Below are 17,578 nucleotides of genomic sequence, written 5' to 3'. Positions count from 1 at the left end.
GGTTCATTTACAAACTACTTATATGGTACTCATAAAACAACTGTAACTGTTACTCTGAACGGTATACAGCACTCTACAAATGAACACACTGCAGGAGTGTTTCAAAACTCTTGCAGTGTGTCGTGGTACTCGCCAGAGGAAGGAATGTGACACAGCTCAACACTGCACCCCTTACACATCACCCGAGTGTCTTTTCTACACCTCTTGTGATGCGCAGTGTGCCCACACACATAGCAGGCTCTGTTGTTTGGCAGGAGTCAGAGGTATGAAGTCTGGTAAGTGGCGTGTAGTGAGGCGGTCAGGATCTGTACTAACACTGGAGCCATGAAGATGATCGAGGTCTGGATTAAAAAGTCTGATATCTTCCTCTAATGTTATCAGTTATATACAAAGTTGTTTAGTATCTTTTATTTCAATAATTAATACATATTGAACATAACCATTGAAGGCCATTTTTTTTAGTTTATCTTCCTATATAAAAATTAATTTCATTTCAATGATCCTGATGTAGCAACAGTTATTAATAGGTATATGTTAAACCCCCAAGCCCACCTTACCTACGTGTCCCTCAAGGAGACGCCCAACATTACCAAAAACGTTGATGGAATTCCGCCAACAACTGAACTGTGAACTACGATGTATGATAAGTCTACTGTTTCTTGATTATATTTTTCTCTTAATACAGGACAGTACAGGCATCTCTTAACTTACAAAGGTTTTTTTCAGGGGTGGATCTCCTTTTGGAAATCTAGGGACGCATGTACACTGCAAGAAGAAATTCACAAAGACATTACGATTCATTGGAATGAAGTACAAAAAACAGCCGTCCCATGAATAACGAAGGATCAATTTATGAAAGGTTTTGTAACATGGAACCTTTATCAGTCGAGGTATGCCTGTACAGTATATATATCTATTGTGGCCGCACACGTAAACAAAATATTGAGGGAGAAGTGACAACTTTAAGACCTAACTAAACCATCACAATATTAAGTACATAGACAAGTATAATTAGTGTTTCTTATGACACACACCGTCTACAATGTGACACTGTGAATTAAACTGAACCTGAATGGAGAATATACTGTACTGTAGAGTTTATATGGCACACAACATCACAAAAATATATTACAGACTTAAACTAGAATTCCTCACCCAACACCACAAGTAATCATCACAGGTTGTCTATCATCACTAAAGTAGAGTGATTATAAAGTTCATCCTCAAGGTTTCATCAAATACTGTACACACTTAACCCCTTCACTACAGGATGCTGCTTTAATATTTTATTTGGATTATACCCGACAGTTTTATTCAGCAGAGAGGGGACCCTGTACACAAGGGGTTAAATTGCTCATATATCTAATTCAATGCCTGAGCAGCGAACAGGCCGACTGATCAGAGACAAAGAGGAGACCGTAGTATATAATATGTCCCACTGTGCCGTTGACTGCCAGTTATTGTGATTCAAATTTTATAAAGAAACAAATATGAGGAGTTGAATATACATGAACACAGTCTTTGGTCGGATAACACTAAAATATAACTCGGTAAAACCTAAATCAAAACAAGATATTAGCCACCTGTGTTTGGGGTTGCCTCTGAGCATAATAAAATTGTTCAGCATTAGCCAAATAAAAGTGTTGTCCCTGTAGTGAAGGTGATAATGAATAAAACCGAGATTTATGAAGTATTTATTTACACAACTGTTGTAGGAAACTTATCTGTATGACTGAGGTTACACAATACAGTACTGAAATGAAGGAAGGAGAGTTTTGTAGTATATTAATCTTACCTTTTGAAACAGTAATGACTGTATTTAAGGAGTGATCGCAATGGTGAATTTTTATCATGGTACCACCTGTAGTAATAGTGTACTACTTTCTATAAAACAATGGGATTTGGTTGGTCCATACTAGTTGATGGCCCACACTATTGTACTTATCGGTCCAACCTACTTAGTGGTCCACACTACTTATCACCCCAAGGTACTTATAAGCATTACAGCTACTCTTTAACACCCACAGGAAGATTCATGACACTAGAATTGATCTGTACACCAGACCACTTAACCTACTAATAGTCAAATAAAATTGAGAAGAAAAAAACTCCTGTCCAGTATTAGTGTTTACAACTTATTAACATGTGGGGTATTTTAAGCTCTACGTTTCTCCCATACATTCCACTTCATCTTGATCACAAAGTAAACTCCTCAACTACTTCATTTACCTTTATAGATTTTTCTTTAAGTTTAGTTATAGTTTAGTCACTTTTAGATGCAGCAGCAGCAGCCTGTCTCCTCTTGTTGGTGAGGTAGATGATCCAGAAGACAGCGACACAGTTGGCGAAGAGTGAACGGTACTGAGGAGATGTTTAACTTAGTATAATGTTACAACACACATTCTATACCAACACACATGTTATATACACATTCTATACCAACACACATGTTATATACACATTCTATACCTACACACATGTTATATACACATTCTATACCTACACACATGTTATATACACATTCTATACCTACACACATGTTATATACACATTCTATACCTACACACATGTTATATATCTTGTGTTTAGGAGGCTGAAGGGTAGGATTGTTTGCCTCACCAACTTAACACACAGCATTTATATTAAATGAAGCTGTGAAGATGATGATGATGTATGATCTTTGTGAACTATGAAAAAGACGAATCCCAGCATGACAATTTAATATTAAAGAACACAATCTTTATTTTGTGCAGTACTTCCAAGATAGAGCTTCTCTGGGTTGGTGGCATGAACACAGTAGTCTATTACTAACTAAATGGTGCTGAGCGTGTGTGTGTAGCTGCCAGCACCTTCTTGGGGAGTTTATTTACCCATGACAAGAGGCATGAATCCAACCCCACACTCTTATGAGACATAGACGATACCGAGAATATTTCCTACATGGTTTTTACTCCATAACCAAATAATATCCTGCAATAAATATTTACCTGTTGAGGAATATAGTTGATATTTATATACTGCACAGGAGTCCACACTTTCCAGTTCATCTTGAGCGCCGCCCAATATTTTAGCTGGATCTCATTTGCACAGGTGCGGTGACTCTTGCCCTGGAGGGAAAAGGAAAAATATAGATATCTCTTTTGATTATGTGATAAACTGATTAATTTGGTAAGGAAAAGAAGCAAAGGTGACAATCAAAAGTCAAATAAAACTATTTGTTACAATGTACATATTTTCCCAAGTTACTACTAAGGACATTTTATATACAGTAATGTATGGCAGCTGTGAGTACTGTATATTGCTAATGTGATGCAGATTAAAGGGGTTAATAATGAACTGTACAGTTTATATTACACAAGCAAATACATCACTGTGTGAGTGAGTGTCCAGTACTTATGTTGTGTGTCTTGAAGTCATGAAGGCCACTGGTGTGTACACCTGCTGAGCTGAAGAGATCGCTGACCTTCCCTGTGTGGTCACTGTCCTGCTAGCCTTTAGAGGGACACATTCTCACTCCTGACTGGCAGATCTATTCTCCTTGCCCACCGTGTGTGTAAAGTGACATGTGTTGTTTTCAGGAGAGGAAACACTGGAACCTACTTGCAAATTTTATTTCTTTGGTGGGAATTTTCAGGTAATTCTACCCATCCTTCCTTTACATACTAGTACTGTAACTGGGAAAACAGAGGACTCAGCTATAGAAATAGAAGGCAATTTAGCCACTTGTTGCCTAACCATGAGAAGATTGCTTACATGATATGAGAATAAATTAATCTCGCCAATATGTCAAGGGTTGGACTCCCAGTAAGCTGATATGTGGTGAAGGATAAATTAAAAAAAGAAAAGTTGTACAGTACTAAGATCATAACACCACCAACCTCAAGCCTGGAGAGAAGGTAAAGGGAGAGGAGGAGGAGGAGAGGAGCAAACATGAGTCTGTCTACCAGGAGGCGCTTGATGGCTGCCCCTCGTTCTGTGGCCGGCACCAATTTGTCTATCTTCTTGTAAAAGTTATGAGCCAATGGTCCCGTCACAAAAAACCTGGTGGACCAAAAATTAACCTGTACATGGACAATCCTCAAGTACCTTAATATAGGTACACATATAAAGGAATGACTAAATATTGAAAAAGAAAAATCCTCCAACAACAAAGTGCACAAAATAATAATAATAATAATAATAATAATAATAATAATAATAATAATACAAATGGACTGAGATACTGGCAGAAAAAGTTTAAAGGAGAAACAAGATTTACACCCTGTATATCTGTTCTCAAATTACACTGAATGAAGCGTAAGGATTCCCTATTCCACTCCACAATCCACAAAAATAGAATGCAAGAATCCCAAAACGTCCAGTAATAATGGCCGCTGTCCCTCTAACTAGCCTCCACTGATGATGGCTACCGTTTAAGAAAATACAGCGAACAATTCTACAAGAACAAGACCTTCTCCGACTCACCCAAATGACGCATATCTTGCCATACTGTAGAAATTGATGGACGGTTGTCTTGTTATGAGCTGGCCCAAAAAGTCTCCGAGGGCCCCAGTAAACGCACTGAAAAGTTTCAATTTGTTACAGACAGAAGTGGTGTACATATATTAAAGGTTACCTTAGGTTAGCTGAATTAATCCAGAGATAGAATGTTGATGCTTCTTATAAATTATACAGAAACAAAAATAAAATACAAGTTAAAAGGTATCAGGTGATGGGATAGAAATGTGAATATAACAGACGGAGCATACTGGAACGGAGCATACGGGAACAGGGAGCATACGGGAACAGGGAGCATACAGGAACAGGGAGCATACAGGAACAGGGAGCATACGGGAACGGAGCATACGGGAACAGGGAGCATACGGGAACAGGGAGCAAACAGTAACATATAGAACAGGAAGCATACAGGGACTCCACAAATAAATAAATAATTACCTGGTGCAAGCTTTGGTGAGGAGAGGCTGAGCATACAGGCATCCATTGTAGGTGCGTAAGCCTCTGTCAAGTACCGACAAGACCACCATCGTCGACAACGCGCTGCAAAATAAAAATGTGTTGGGAGATTTTTCAGGAAATATAGTTTACATGAATTTAATATTTGATTATCTTATATGGATCACCTGAAAATAATCCACCCTTTTTTATTTCATCTTAATGTTAACCTAACTTAACCAACCCTGATGAGATTTAACCCTTTGATGATGTTGGTATATTTAGCCCTTTGATGATGATGTTTTAGCCCTTTGATGATGTTGGTATAACTCTTAGATGATATTTAACCCTTTGATGATGATGTTTTAACCCTTTGATGATGTTGGTATAACTCTTAGATGATATTTAGCCCTTTGATGATGATGTTTTAACCCTTTGATGGTGTTTAGCCCTTGAATGATGGTGGTTTTACTCTGAAGGAGATGGTTTAACCCTTCGAGAATAATGGTTTTAGCATATAGTAACAGGTCTTTAAGGTAAATAATATTAAAAACAGACACAATTACTAACTCTACTTATAGGTGTTCAAATTACACTCATACACTGCTGTAACTACACGTCATAACACAAACACTGCAATAAGCATTACTTGCAACACACTTGTGATTGGCAAAGACCCTTACCACTCTGTTCACAGATAAATACGGGAGAAAGGTTAATTTTCTTCTTAATATGTCCTGTAATTCCTATACACGGGTCTTAGATGTCACAGAAGGAGGATGGGTTAGTTGATGACAGTTTGGACCTGTAGTTTGGGTAATATAATCAGAGAGAGGTGTAAGTTATCACCTTGAAGGACTACCTGCTGGTTATCTCAAGGTCATTCAGTACTTTATATACAAGTGATTACCTTTATATATCTCTATGTATATTTGTCTTACATATGAAAGGGTGATTAAGAGTAAGTTTAATTATAGACTTAAATGATGCAGTAAATTACACTGTACTGTAATTTATTGTATTTTAAAATTTTTAGGAATTATATCTATCGTAGAGGTAGATAAGGTTAATGTAAATGGAATGATATTTTTATCATTATACTGTTAGTCAAATTATCAAAATAAATCTCTAAATCTATTCTTAGTTATAAAAATATAGTAGAGTTTCCTTAGACATTAATAATAAAATATAAACACTAACAGAATTAACACCTGTCTAAATTCTTCTCTTATGTTAAATATATCTTAATATAAATAAATAAAGAACTAATTGTAAATATATATAGCTATTACATAAATATCCCCATAAAATAAATATTATTCTAAATAAATTTCTTATGAATAAACTAAACAAGTGGTTAATGTTTATATGTGGAGTTAAAGATCTGTATGTTAATGTGTACTGTAGTTATAATAATAATAGTCTCCTGTAGGTGTAATATAGAGGTAATAAAGGAGTAAATAATGACTAATATTATGGATCTGTAATGGGATATTTTACTGAGGCTTATGAGAGTCTATCAACCTATCTTATTGATTTTACCACAACTCTATTTCACTACTAATTCACTTTTAAACACCTATATCACCTTTTATATTTAATTAAAACTCATATAAAATTAATAATAGTAAGTTTGATGTAATATAAAGATAGAGAATGAGTTAGAATAGAGTGAGTCAGACCTTCCAATAATATCTGAGTGGTAAGGAAAACAAATGGACGTCCTGTGAGGGAGTCGACGGTAGAGGTGAAATACATTAATCTCCCTCGTGCTGGAGTTGTTTGGTGAGTAAACTACCACACACGTCATTAATAAGTATCCACCTATACATTACACAGATGTATATTGAGTAGTGGGATGAATGATGAGGAGAATATAGGTGTTAAGATGAGAGGAAGGAGATGATGTCAGGTGAGGATGATGGAAGGAAGATGATGTTGGATCTTTTATTGTTATTACGTCTACATAAACTTATATAAGGTTTATTAATGTTATTGATGAGTGTTTGTTGTAATTATTGACTTGTAGTGTGTAAGTGTTGCGTCATTGGTGTATATTATAGGTGAAGGCGGAGGAGAGAATTGATTTAGTCACTAGTAGGTGTAGGTCAGAGTGTTACTGGTTACCTGGTGTGTTGGTTACCTGGTGTGTTGGTTACCTGGTGTGTTGGTTACCTGGTGTGTTGGTTGGTTACCTGGTGTGTTGGTTACCTGGTGTGTTGGTTACCTGGTGTGTTGGTTGGTTACCTGGTGTGTTGGTTACCTGGTGTGTTGGTTGGTTACCTGGTGTGTTGATTACCTGGTGTGTTGGTTGGTTACCTGGTGTGTTGGTTGGTTACCTGGTGTGTTGGTTGGTTACCTGGTGTGTTGGTTACCTGGTGTGTTGGTTACCTGGTGTGTTGGTTGGTTACCTGCGGTGTTGGGTGGTTACCTGGTGTGTTGGTTGGTTACCTGGTGTGTTGGTTGTTACCTGGTGTGTTTTGGTTACCTGGTGTGTTGATTACCTGGTGTGTTGTTACCTGGTGTGTTGGTTGGTTACCTGGTGTGTTGATTGGTTGGTGTGTTGGTTGGTTACCTGGTGTGTTGGTTGGTTACCTGGTGTGTTGGTTGGTTACCTGGTGTGTTGATTACCTGGTGTGTTGGTTGGTTACCTGGTGTGTTGGTTGGTTACCTGGTGTGTTGGTTGGTTACCTGGTGTGTTGGTTGGTTACCTGGTGTGTTGATTACCTGGTGTGTTGGTTGGTTACCTGGTGTGTTGGTTACCTGGTGTGTTGGTTGGTTACCTGGTGTGTTGGTTACCTTACCTGGTGTGTTGGTTGGTTACCTGGTGTGTTGGTTGGTTACCTGGTGTGTTGGTTGGTTACCTGGTGTGTTGGTTGGTGTGTTGGTTGGTTACCTGGTGTGTTGGTTGGTTACCTGGTGTGTTGGTTACCTGGTGTGTTGGTTACCTGGTGTGTTGGTTGGTTACCTGGTGTGTTGGTTGGTTACCTGGTGTACCTGGTGTGTTGGTTGGTTACCTGGTGTGTTGGTTACCTGGTGTGTTGGTTACCTGGTGTGTTGGTTGGTTACCTGGTGTGTTGGTTGGTTACCTGTGTGTTGGTTACCTGGTGTGTTGGTTACCTGGTGTTGGTTACCTGGTGTGTTGGTTGGTTACCTGGTGTGTTGATTACCTGGTGTGTTGGTTGGTTACCTGGTGTGTTGGTTGATTACCTGGTGTGTTGGTTACCTGGTGTATTACCTGGTGTGTTGGTTACCTGGGTTACCTGTGTTTGATTACCCGATTAACCGGTGTGTTGGTTGATTACCTTGTGTTGGTTACCTGCGTGTTGGTTACCTGGTGTGTTGGTTACCTGGTGTGTTGGTTGTTACCTGGTGTGTGTTGGTTGGTTACCTGGTGTGTTGGTTGATTACCTGGTGTGTTGGTTGATTACCTGGTGTGTTGGTTGATTACCTGGTGTGTTGGTTACCGGTGTGTTGGTTACCTGGTGTGTTGGTTTACCCGGTGTGTTGGTTACCTGGTGTTGTTACCTGGTGTGTTGGTTACCTGGTGTTGTTGGTTGTGGTTGTTGCCTGGTTACCTGGTGTGTTGATTACCTGGTGTGTTGGTTGGTTACCTGGTGTGTTGGTTGATTATGGTGTGTTGTAACCTGGTGTGTTGGTTACCTGGTGTGTTACCTGGTGTGTTGGTTACCTGGTGTGTTGGTTACCTGGTGTGGTTGGTTGTTGTTACCTGGTGTGTTGGTTGATTACCTGGTGTGTTGGTTGGTTACCTGGTGTGTTGGTTGATTACCTGGTGTGTTGGTTGATTACCTGGTGTGTTGGCTGGTTACCTGGTGTGTTGGTTGGTTACCTGGTGTGTTGATTGGTGTGTTGGTTACCTGGTGTGTTGGTTGGTTACCTGGTGTGTTGGCTGGTTACCTGGTGTGTTGCTGGTTACCTGGTGTGTTGGTTGGTTACCTGGTGTGTTGGTTGGTTACCTGGTGTGTTGGCTGGTTACCTGGTGTGTTGGTTGTTACCTGGTGTGTTGGTTGGTTACCTGGTGTGTTGATTACCTGGTGTGTTGGTTGGTTACCTGGTGTGTTGGTTGGTTACCTGGTGTGTTGGCTGGTTACCTGGTGTTGGTTACCTGGTGTTGGTTGGTTATTGGTTACCTGGTGTGTTGATTACCTGGTGTGTTGGTTGGTTACCTGGTGTGTTGGTTGATTACCTGGTGTGTTGGTTGATTACCTGGTGTGTTGGTTGGTTACCTGGTGTGTTGGCTGGTTACCTGGTGTGGTGGTTACCTGGTGTGTTGGTTGGTTACCTGGTGTGTTGTTCTCCTGGTGTACTGATCACCTGGTATTCTACAGGTCATTATATATCACTTCCTTGGTGGAGTGTACAGGTTGATACTGTCATTCGGACGATGATTAATTGTTTGTCTTAATATTTTTAAGAGATGGTTGACATATGGGGAGGTGAGGTGTGGTGAGGTGAGGTGAGGGTGGGTCATCACTCACTGCACTGTGAAGGACTTGAGTTAGAATGATTAATATACAATGTAATCATCATATAAGTTTACAGTGATTCAATATGTACTGTATACCAGGTATAGTTTACAACAGTCACTTTAGGACAAAATTATAAAGAAGAAACCTGTTTTTGATCTTTAAAATGTCAACTCAAGTATCATCTCTGCCATGTTGACGCACTCACTAGTGAAGGTCATAACACCATGCAACCTTCAAAGCCGGCATACTTCTCATGTGAACTGTTAATAACAGAAAAACACTCTTGACCAACCAACCAACCAACCTACCTACCTAACCTAACCTTAAATAGTGCACTTCCACTTCTTCATAGATAATGTAATGATTTAGGATCCCGATGGTGGATTGGGTCATGGATGGGTCAAATGTTTAGTGGTAACCATACTGTGTTGCTGTTGCAGGTTGAGCTGGCCATGTTAACACCTCCATGTTCAGACGGTGGTGCAGTGTGTTGCGGAGTTCCAGTATATGTGTTACTGCGACCCCACCTCCTGCTGCCTCCACTTCCTCCACTGTTGGCTACATAAGGTGACAACGCTTCAACCTTTTTGGAAGTTGTATGGATATTAGGCTCTCTCTTCCTGCCTCCCTCCAGATTTGTTTGTCACTTTGTATGATGATGAACAGAGAGAGAACAAGAATACAGTAATTGTTTAACCCAGATGATGACTGTAACACCTGTATTTGAGAAGATCAACAGGTGTCTCTGTTGTCATGTGCTCTGTTTACTGTGCTGTATATGTCACAACTGACCTGTACATGTTTATCAGAAATGACTTCCAAACATCAGCAGTAAGGTTTGCTCGCTAATTTCTATGCACTTTTTAAAATAAATTTAGGAATATCTCGGTAACACCCACATGTAGGTTATCATCGGTGAACATAGATCTCAAGTCTTCTCTGAGATTGAAGACAAATTCATGATATGTATCCTTGTTATTTATGTTAGAATGTTCTTCTTTAGGGTTATAACCACTGTATCTGTTGTTGTAGGTGTGAATAGCAGCGTGTCAGGGAGAGGGGGGGGGGACGGGGGTGAAGAGTAAGGAGGAGCGAGACGAGCAGCAATACTGGGAAGGGGACGCCAGCCCTCCTCTGGGTCGGGCAGCACAAACAGCAGCAGAATGTCTAAACCACCATCAGACAAACTGCCCACGTTCAAACTGGTAGTGGTCGGGGATGGTGGTGTAGGCAAGTCTGCACTCACAATTCAGTTCTTCCAACGGCTGTTTGTGACTGACTACGACCCGACCATCGAAGACTCGTACATCCAGCACACCGAGGTAGACGCCCAATGGTGTATTCTTGATGGTGAGTCCAAGGAACATCTTAAAGTGGAATCATTTAAAGTTAGTTTGATTTGATTTGATTTTTTCTACATAGGTAAAGAAATGTGTAGTGTTAGTAAGTCACCTGGCCAAGACCTCTAGTGGGTGGCCATTGGGTAAATAAGGTAAATGTGATGGTCTTTTGTGTGTCTCATTACTTCTGTGTTCAATTTCTTCAAATATTACAAGATAACTGAATTATATACAAAACAGTACTCACTGAATCCCACATCAGTGCTTTTAGCCCCTTGTGTGCAGGAGTCTCTCTCTTTGCTGAATAAACTTGTTTCTATAAAGAAAAGTACCTGTGTTAGTCTGTTCATAACATTTAAAATCGGGAAGATCATTTGTAATCACCGGGAACCTAAGAAAATATTGTCTGCAGTTCTATTGTTACAGGTGTATATACTCCTTGTATGTGTTAACAGTTTTGGATACTGCGGGCCAGGAGGAGTTCAGTGCCATGCGGGAACAGTACATGAGGAAGGGAGACGGCTTCATGCTGGTTTACTCCGTGACGGACAAGCAGAGCTACGAAAACATACCACACTTTTACACCCAGATCCTACGCGTCAAAGATCGGTAAGCGGTCACTGGCTCAAAAAAGGAGTCTCGCCGGGAGATGCAATAACCAGCATGAGTTATGGGAGAGATGTGTGATTTATGGCTGCGACTTGATATATATTTAGACCAGGTGTATTGTGCTGTGTTGGCTTTAGTGTGTGTGTGGGGGGGGGGGGGCAGCAGCATGTTGTGGACGAGTTTACATTTTCCATTGTCAGGGAGCAAGAGAAGCATTGTTATGGATGCTTCATCAATCTAGCTACTGTTCTGCCTTTATTTTTATTGTTTGTTATTAGTTTGGTGTGTGTGTGTGTGTGCCTTTTTTTGGGTCCTTACCACTCATCATCCTCTTGCCATTTGCTTTTGTTTTGGATCATGATCTTGGCTGTGTCAGTGTGTGTGTCATGTTACTGAAGATAAGCAACTGTCAGTCATCTTCTGTTTGATTCTCCTTATTTCATCAACCTCAACACCCCATAAACCGGTTCATTATTTCACAAAGGCAGAGAGGAAACAACCATGTCTTTGGGTGATGGTGCGGGGCGCTAGTCTTTTGCAAATCGGATATTGTTTTCTTTTTCTTTTCTTTTTTAGAATTTTTTATCATGTAATTGTTGTTAATGAATCAATAGTTGTGCTTTTTATCAGTAGATTACTTAGATACACTGTATAATAGGGTGTTCTATTACTTGATGGGCTATGTGGTAGTGTGAGGGTGGAGTGTCACAACAGATCTATTAGACATAGCTACAGTATATAGTTTTCCTTGGCTGCTACTCCTAGTACAATATAGTGTATAGTCAGGAGGGCCTATACAACTGCATCACCATCTGTTGCTCCCAATGGCATCATATATAAATCATTGGTGGAGGGACTACTGGCATCACAAGTGTGCCGGTACTCTCCAGAAAAGTCTCATGTTGTGTCAGGCTGAAGATGTTTACAGGTTTTGGTAGTAACGTAATCAGAGAGAGAAACTGCTAACTGTTTGTGACGCTTTTATACCTAACACTAATATAATCGCCTCAGAGGTAATGGTTGTGGCTGTTTCCAGGTTATGATTCTAAGAGACATTTGTTGGACATAATTTCTATTTGCAGAATGCTGTTGTTTTGCTTGCAGAGAGAGGGTGACTTATGTATATATATTTAGTACTTAAACACCAACTAATCCTTCAATCAGTGTTAACAGGATGCCTTTTGTGTAAATAAGAGAGCACAATATATATATATATTTTTTTTCTTTAGAATTTGCATGTATAATTAGTGATGCAGTTGTTTTTATTGATAAAAGTAGAGTGCATAAAATGAATATGAGTATGAATATCTCTTCCATTTAGTTGAACACGACAACACTTGTGATTTCTTAAAGCTTTTTCTTTTTTGTCGGCAGAATTATTATTATTATTATTATTTTTATTTTCATAACTCAAGTCTGGTTCAATGTGCTTTCAAAAACATTATAGCTGAGGCTTGTTTGGCATTATGTTTGGAACACTTGGAAGATGAGAGGGTGAGTATGTACACACACACACACACACACACACACACACACACACACACACACACACACACACACACACACACACACACACACACACACACACACACATACACACACACACACACACATACACACACACACACATACACACACACACACACACACACACACACACACACACACACACACACACACACACACACATACACACACACACACACACACATACACACACACACATACACATACATACACACACACACACACACACACTACAGTTATTACAGTTATGCATGCATGTAAATAAGTCGTGATTCCATGTAAGGTGAATCACCCTACTGGTGTTAGTGTGTGTATGAATACTTTAAAATCTCCCGACCTACAGCACTCCCTTGTGACGCTGGCTCTGGTGGGTGTTGTGGTCATTATGTCGTCCAGCTTGTGGCCTTAATACTCCTGTACCTCTAACAACCCTACTTAAGTAACTAAGTATCACCTGAACATTAGATGCCCCTGCTTTTTACCTGAAGGTTAACCACTGTAAACCTAAACTAACCTACCTTAACCTAACCTATCCAAACCTAATTTACCTTAACCTAACCTCATATAACCAAACCCCAACTTACCCAAACCCTCTCAGGTGGTTAATCTTCAGGTTGGGTGAAATTAAGCCCAGGTGTTTATAATCTAATCTTCAGGTGATCTTATCCATCACCTAAACTTTACTCCAGTCACAAATTTGCCCCTAATAAAACGGGACAAAACGAAATAAACGCAAAGATGACAAAATCAAGCGTCTGGTCGATTTTCTCGGGTTAACGGGCATACATCTACTGTGTGTGTATATGTATATATATATCGACTGTAATTGTTTATCCGTTGGTTTATGAGAGTGCAGATCTGGATGTCATAAATGTGTGTTGTTGTTGTTGTTGTTTTCTCATATTTCTTGACTTGTTTGAACCATGTGCTCACGCCTCCCTTTTGTCATGACGTGTTTATCTTCGTTCCTGCTTCATTTTATAGGAGAGTCCTGTAAGTATTATGCCTGACATACCTTTTCCCTGTTTTTCCCCCTATACTGTATTGTACTGTATTCTCTGTGTAAGAAAAAAAGTCTTGTTTGTATTTCTCACCTTTCTCTTCTTCTTCACTCCATCCATCCACCAGTCTATCAACCCTATTAAACCACCCGTCTATCCACCCATCAATACATCTACTCATCCATCTATTCATCATCATTCTCTATCATCCACCTTGACATAAATTAACCTAGTCATTGTCATTATATCATCCGCCATCCATCTTGAATCACGGTCTTCATCTCTCACCGGGACAAAAGTTGAAACTCTTGCTCTTCTGTCCGATCCAGTTGTTGTATCTCCTCCTCCTCCTCTGTCCAGTAGTCTTATAATAGGTTTGCCTCCTGCAGATTAGTTCCTCCCTACTGAGTGTCTTCCTTCTACTCCTCCTCCTCACAAGTATATATTTATCTATCTTCCTTACCTTCCTTTTCCTCCTTCCTTCCTTCCTTCCTTTAACGACTTTGTTTTAGATCATGTAGGCAGTTTAAATAATAATCTGCCTCCTCCACCCTAACAGCTCCTAGTAGCAGTAGCAGAACCAAAAATAAAGAGAGAGCGGGGGTAGCACTCACTCCCTCCTCCACCTCCTCAGACAAACAGACAGACACCCATCCATTGAAGCATTCTGAGAGTGTTCATACAGCAATTGTGACAGTTTAAAAAAAGGGGGCTTCAAGCAAGAGAGTGTTTATAAACTTGTGAACACTCCCATGATAGTCTGGTACACATCCCCAAGCAAGATGATATTAGTTGAGGCACCCCAGTCCAGTATATCCTCGCTGGGGTCTCGTCTGATGGCTTCTCTCTTTTTTCCGCAGAGAGTCTTACCCGATGCTGCTGGTGGCCAACAAGGTGGATCTGGTTCACATGCGCAAAGTGACGGAGGAGATGGGACGGGAACTGGCCCACAGACTGAACCTTTCCTATATAGAGACCAGCGCCAAAGATCCGCCCCTCAATGTGGATTCGGCTTTTCATGAGGTGACCGTGTGCTTTGTTTGTACTTTTTTGGAGTAAATATATTACCTTAGCCCCAACCCCTATCACATGACATACAGGTTTATTATTTATTTGAGAATCCCAAATGATTTATTGTATTTTAGGATGTGCAATAAAATCTGATCATATCATTGCGAAGAATATAAATATTCTTTGCAATGATCAGACTTTGTTCCTACTGATTTTTAGGTTCCTGTTTATTCCACGTCTTAAAATACAGTAACCATTTAGGGTTGTTGAATAAAATAATGACCCTCTATTATCTAACCCATTTTAAGATTTAATAAACTTATATATATTATTATACTGTAGATGGAACATTCTCATTGTATTATACTTGGAGGACGGCTCATAGGTCTTTTATCCTTAGTTCGTCAAGTATGATAAAACCGACATGATCTGTCTATAATGTTTTGAATTTTATTAGTTTTTAAAATGGGTCAGATTATTTATGGCCACCCTGTGTATGTAACTATCTCTTGTGCGATATACAATTGATTGTGTGACCTGTGCTGTAATGTTCAGCAAGCGAGTGGACCCGGGTTCGATCCCCAGGCAGGGTGAAACTTTGGGCAAGTTTCTTTACGCCATTTGCCTCTGTCTACCCAGCAGTAATTGGGGACCCGGATGCTAATCGATTTGTGGATCGTGTTCCGGGGTAATGGTTAGCCAGTGCAGTTGGCGAGTTTTCCAGTCTTCTTGGACTATTCCTTGATACTGGGTCGTGAAGCACGTTAACTCAGGGTGTGGTCGTTGTGTTGTCAACAGCTTCTACACCTTAAACATATTCACGCCTAGGTGGCCCTCAGGCCGACCATCCCCGTTACACGAGGAGCAACCGTTATTATATAATCGATCGTAAAAATGACTCGTATAGATAAATTAGAGAAGAAAGTCGAGTACGAAGTTAAGAGACGACGAATTTTTTGAAAGTGACTTATGTTTTTATTTTATTAGAGTTTTGTTTGTGAGAGTATTCATTGTAGGCTAACCAGTGGAGATGTAGGGTGAGGTAAAGTCACTTAATGGAAACAAGTGTGGCCAAAAACATCATTTTAATCATAACTTGGTTCAGCATCACAGTGGTGAAGTACAGTAAAGGATTTTATTGTTGAGCCAAGGTAGTACCCCTTCAGTGATCACATGGTTCCCTTAAGTGATCACATGTTCCACTTAAGTGATCACATAGGTTCTTCAGGTTATTGTTCAGTGCTTCAGATTTATATAGGCCCATTTTCTATGCCTAAATTCTAATTTTCTTTTATCATGGCTCCTCAGTTGGGGTCATGGTGTATTGTGTAAAGTATTCTCTCTCAGTTATTAACAGCTCGTGGTCCTAGTGTAGGTTGCTGTTTACAAAGATATCTTTAGTCTTAACCTAACCATCCTACCCTAACCTAATCTATTACCCTAACCTAACCTACCTGTAAATATGTTGATAGTAAACATTCTAGGTAGAGGTATTGGGTAAGTTGTGGACCATAAACCAGTATTAATTATAGTAGGTTCTTGTGTTTGGTGCAGCAGGCCGGCACAGATCTCTCAGCCATTACCCAGCTCATTACCCCACAGGTGGTGCGCATCATACGTGATTCTCCCCCAATGGACGGACCCAAGAAGAATAAAAAGAAGACAAATTGCGTCATCATGTAATTGTTTTTGTGTCTGGTCGTCTCCCTTCGTCGCGGCGTTCTGTCGGGCGACCTAAAGTGAAAAGGACTCAACCCAGGTCTATTATTTGTAACGTGATTTAAAAGATTTGGTCTTATGATTTTGTCAAGTATTGTAGAATTTGGACTATTAATTTCTTTGTGGTTTTGAACATTTATACAAGAACAGCACTTTAGGGATCTGCAAAAGTAAAATCTTTTGGGTTCAAATTTTAACCAAGATTCTGATTAGTACATTGTTACTAGGAGGCCGCACTAACACACGGCCCCCAGAGACATGTAGAGAATCAGTCTTGGTTATCTAAGTTGGTCCTCACTTGTGCTCTTCCTTTATGGTGTTAAATTAATTAATATTTTTAGTTTTTTATGATAGTTTTACCTGTGCTGTTGTATATCATTGACACACACTTAGTTCTGGTGCTTTTAAGTTGCATGTCATCAGTTAGTATGTATTTATACTTAGTACAGTAATGTAGTAAGTTCTGTGCACTTTTATTATCTCATTTTTGTTGATAATAAACCTACAGACTTATTTTATTATGTGATTTATGGTTCTTGTGGGAGTTTTCCTGAATTTTGTAGTACACGAGACGTTCCTTATTTCTATTATGTTACGAGAGAATATTTTGTTGTACACAAAGTTTGAAATGTCATACATAGCTTTAACGAATATTTTTACCTGTCATCTTTCATGTTATACCAAAGATATAGGGCATGTGTGCTAAAAGTACCGTCCTTTGGGTTTAGTATGTTTATTGTGGGCAGAGTTCCCTGGGCTCAGACGTCACGACACTACGGTACTATAAATTGATGTTGGAACTCTTAGAAAATTTTTACTCTTGCCACTACCAAATTTTTCTCTCAATCCATATGTACCCGTTTGGTCTGGTCCTGTGAGAGTTGCCACGGACGTGTTGGTGATATGTTGTAACACTGGAGCAGCTCACTACACACACACACACACACAC

At 39.7% G+C, this 17,578-nt stretch overlaps 2 protein-coding genes across 8 annotated transcripts in view; one reads left to right on the top strand and one right to left on the bottom strand.

Annotated features, from left to right (window-relative positions):
• Positions 1–5,825, bottom strand: part of LOC121864927 (peroxisomal membrane protein 2-like) — an 8,009-nt gene extending 2,184 nt beyond the window's left edge. Inside the window, exons 1-6 of one of the 4 annotated variants that reach the window (XM_042364130.1) lie at positions 5,616–5,825; positions 4,936–5,037; positions 4,465–4,560; positions 3,879–4,041; positions 2,988–3,107; positions 2,230–2,361 (exon numbers count right to left, since the gene is read on the bottom strand). In XM_042364130.1, coding sequence (XP_042220064.1) covers positions 2,263–2,361; positions 2,988–3,107; positions 3,879–4,041; positions 4,465–4,560; positions 4,936–5,024 — 567 coding nt within the window. In that variant the 5' untranslated portion in view covers positions 5,025–5,037; positions 5,616–5,825 and the 3' untranslated portion in view covers positions 2,230–2,262. The other 3 variants (XM_042364129.1, XM_042364133.1, XM_042364132.1) reach the window with 3 other exon arrangements.
• Positions 1–17,578, top strand: part of LOC121864925 (ras-related protein M-Ras-like) — a 22,421-nt gene extending 4,843 nt beyond the window's left edge. Inside the window, exons 1-7 of one of the 4 annotated variants that reach the window (XM_042364127.1) lie at positions 6,609–6,717; positions 9,863–9,989; positions 10,455–10,772; positions 11,218–11,371; positions 13,883–13,891; positions 14,760–14,922; positions 16,513–17,578. In XM_042364127.1, the coding sequence (XP_042220061.1) occupies positions 10,586–10,772; positions 11,218–11,371; positions 13,883–13,891; positions 14,760–14,922; positions 16,513–16,593 (594 nt within the window). In that variant the 5' untranslated portion in view covers positions 6,609–6,717; positions 9,863–9,989; positions 10,455–10,585 and the 3' untranslated portion in view covers positions 16,594–17,578. Of the gene's footprint in view, positions 1–6,608; positions 6,718–9,862; positions 9,990–10,454; positions 10,773–11,217; positions 11,372–13,882; positions 13,892–14,759; positions 14,923–16,512 lie in introns of those variants that run through there. The other 3 variants (XM_042364128.1, XM_042364125.1, XM_042364126.1) reach the window with 3 other exon arrangements.

The sequence above is a fragment of the Homarus americanus genome, unplaced genomic scaffold (assembly GCF_018991925.1).
Source record: "Homarus americanus isolate GMGI-L3 unplaced genomic scaffold, GMGI_Hamer_2.0 scaffold2539, whole genome shotgun sequence".
NCBI lineage: Eukaryota > Metazoa > Arthropoda > Malacostraca > Decapoda > Nephropidae > Homarus > Homarus americanus.
The sequence above is the reverse complement of the archived record's forward strand: the minus strand, read 5'-3'. Positions and strand labels throughout refer to the sequence as shown.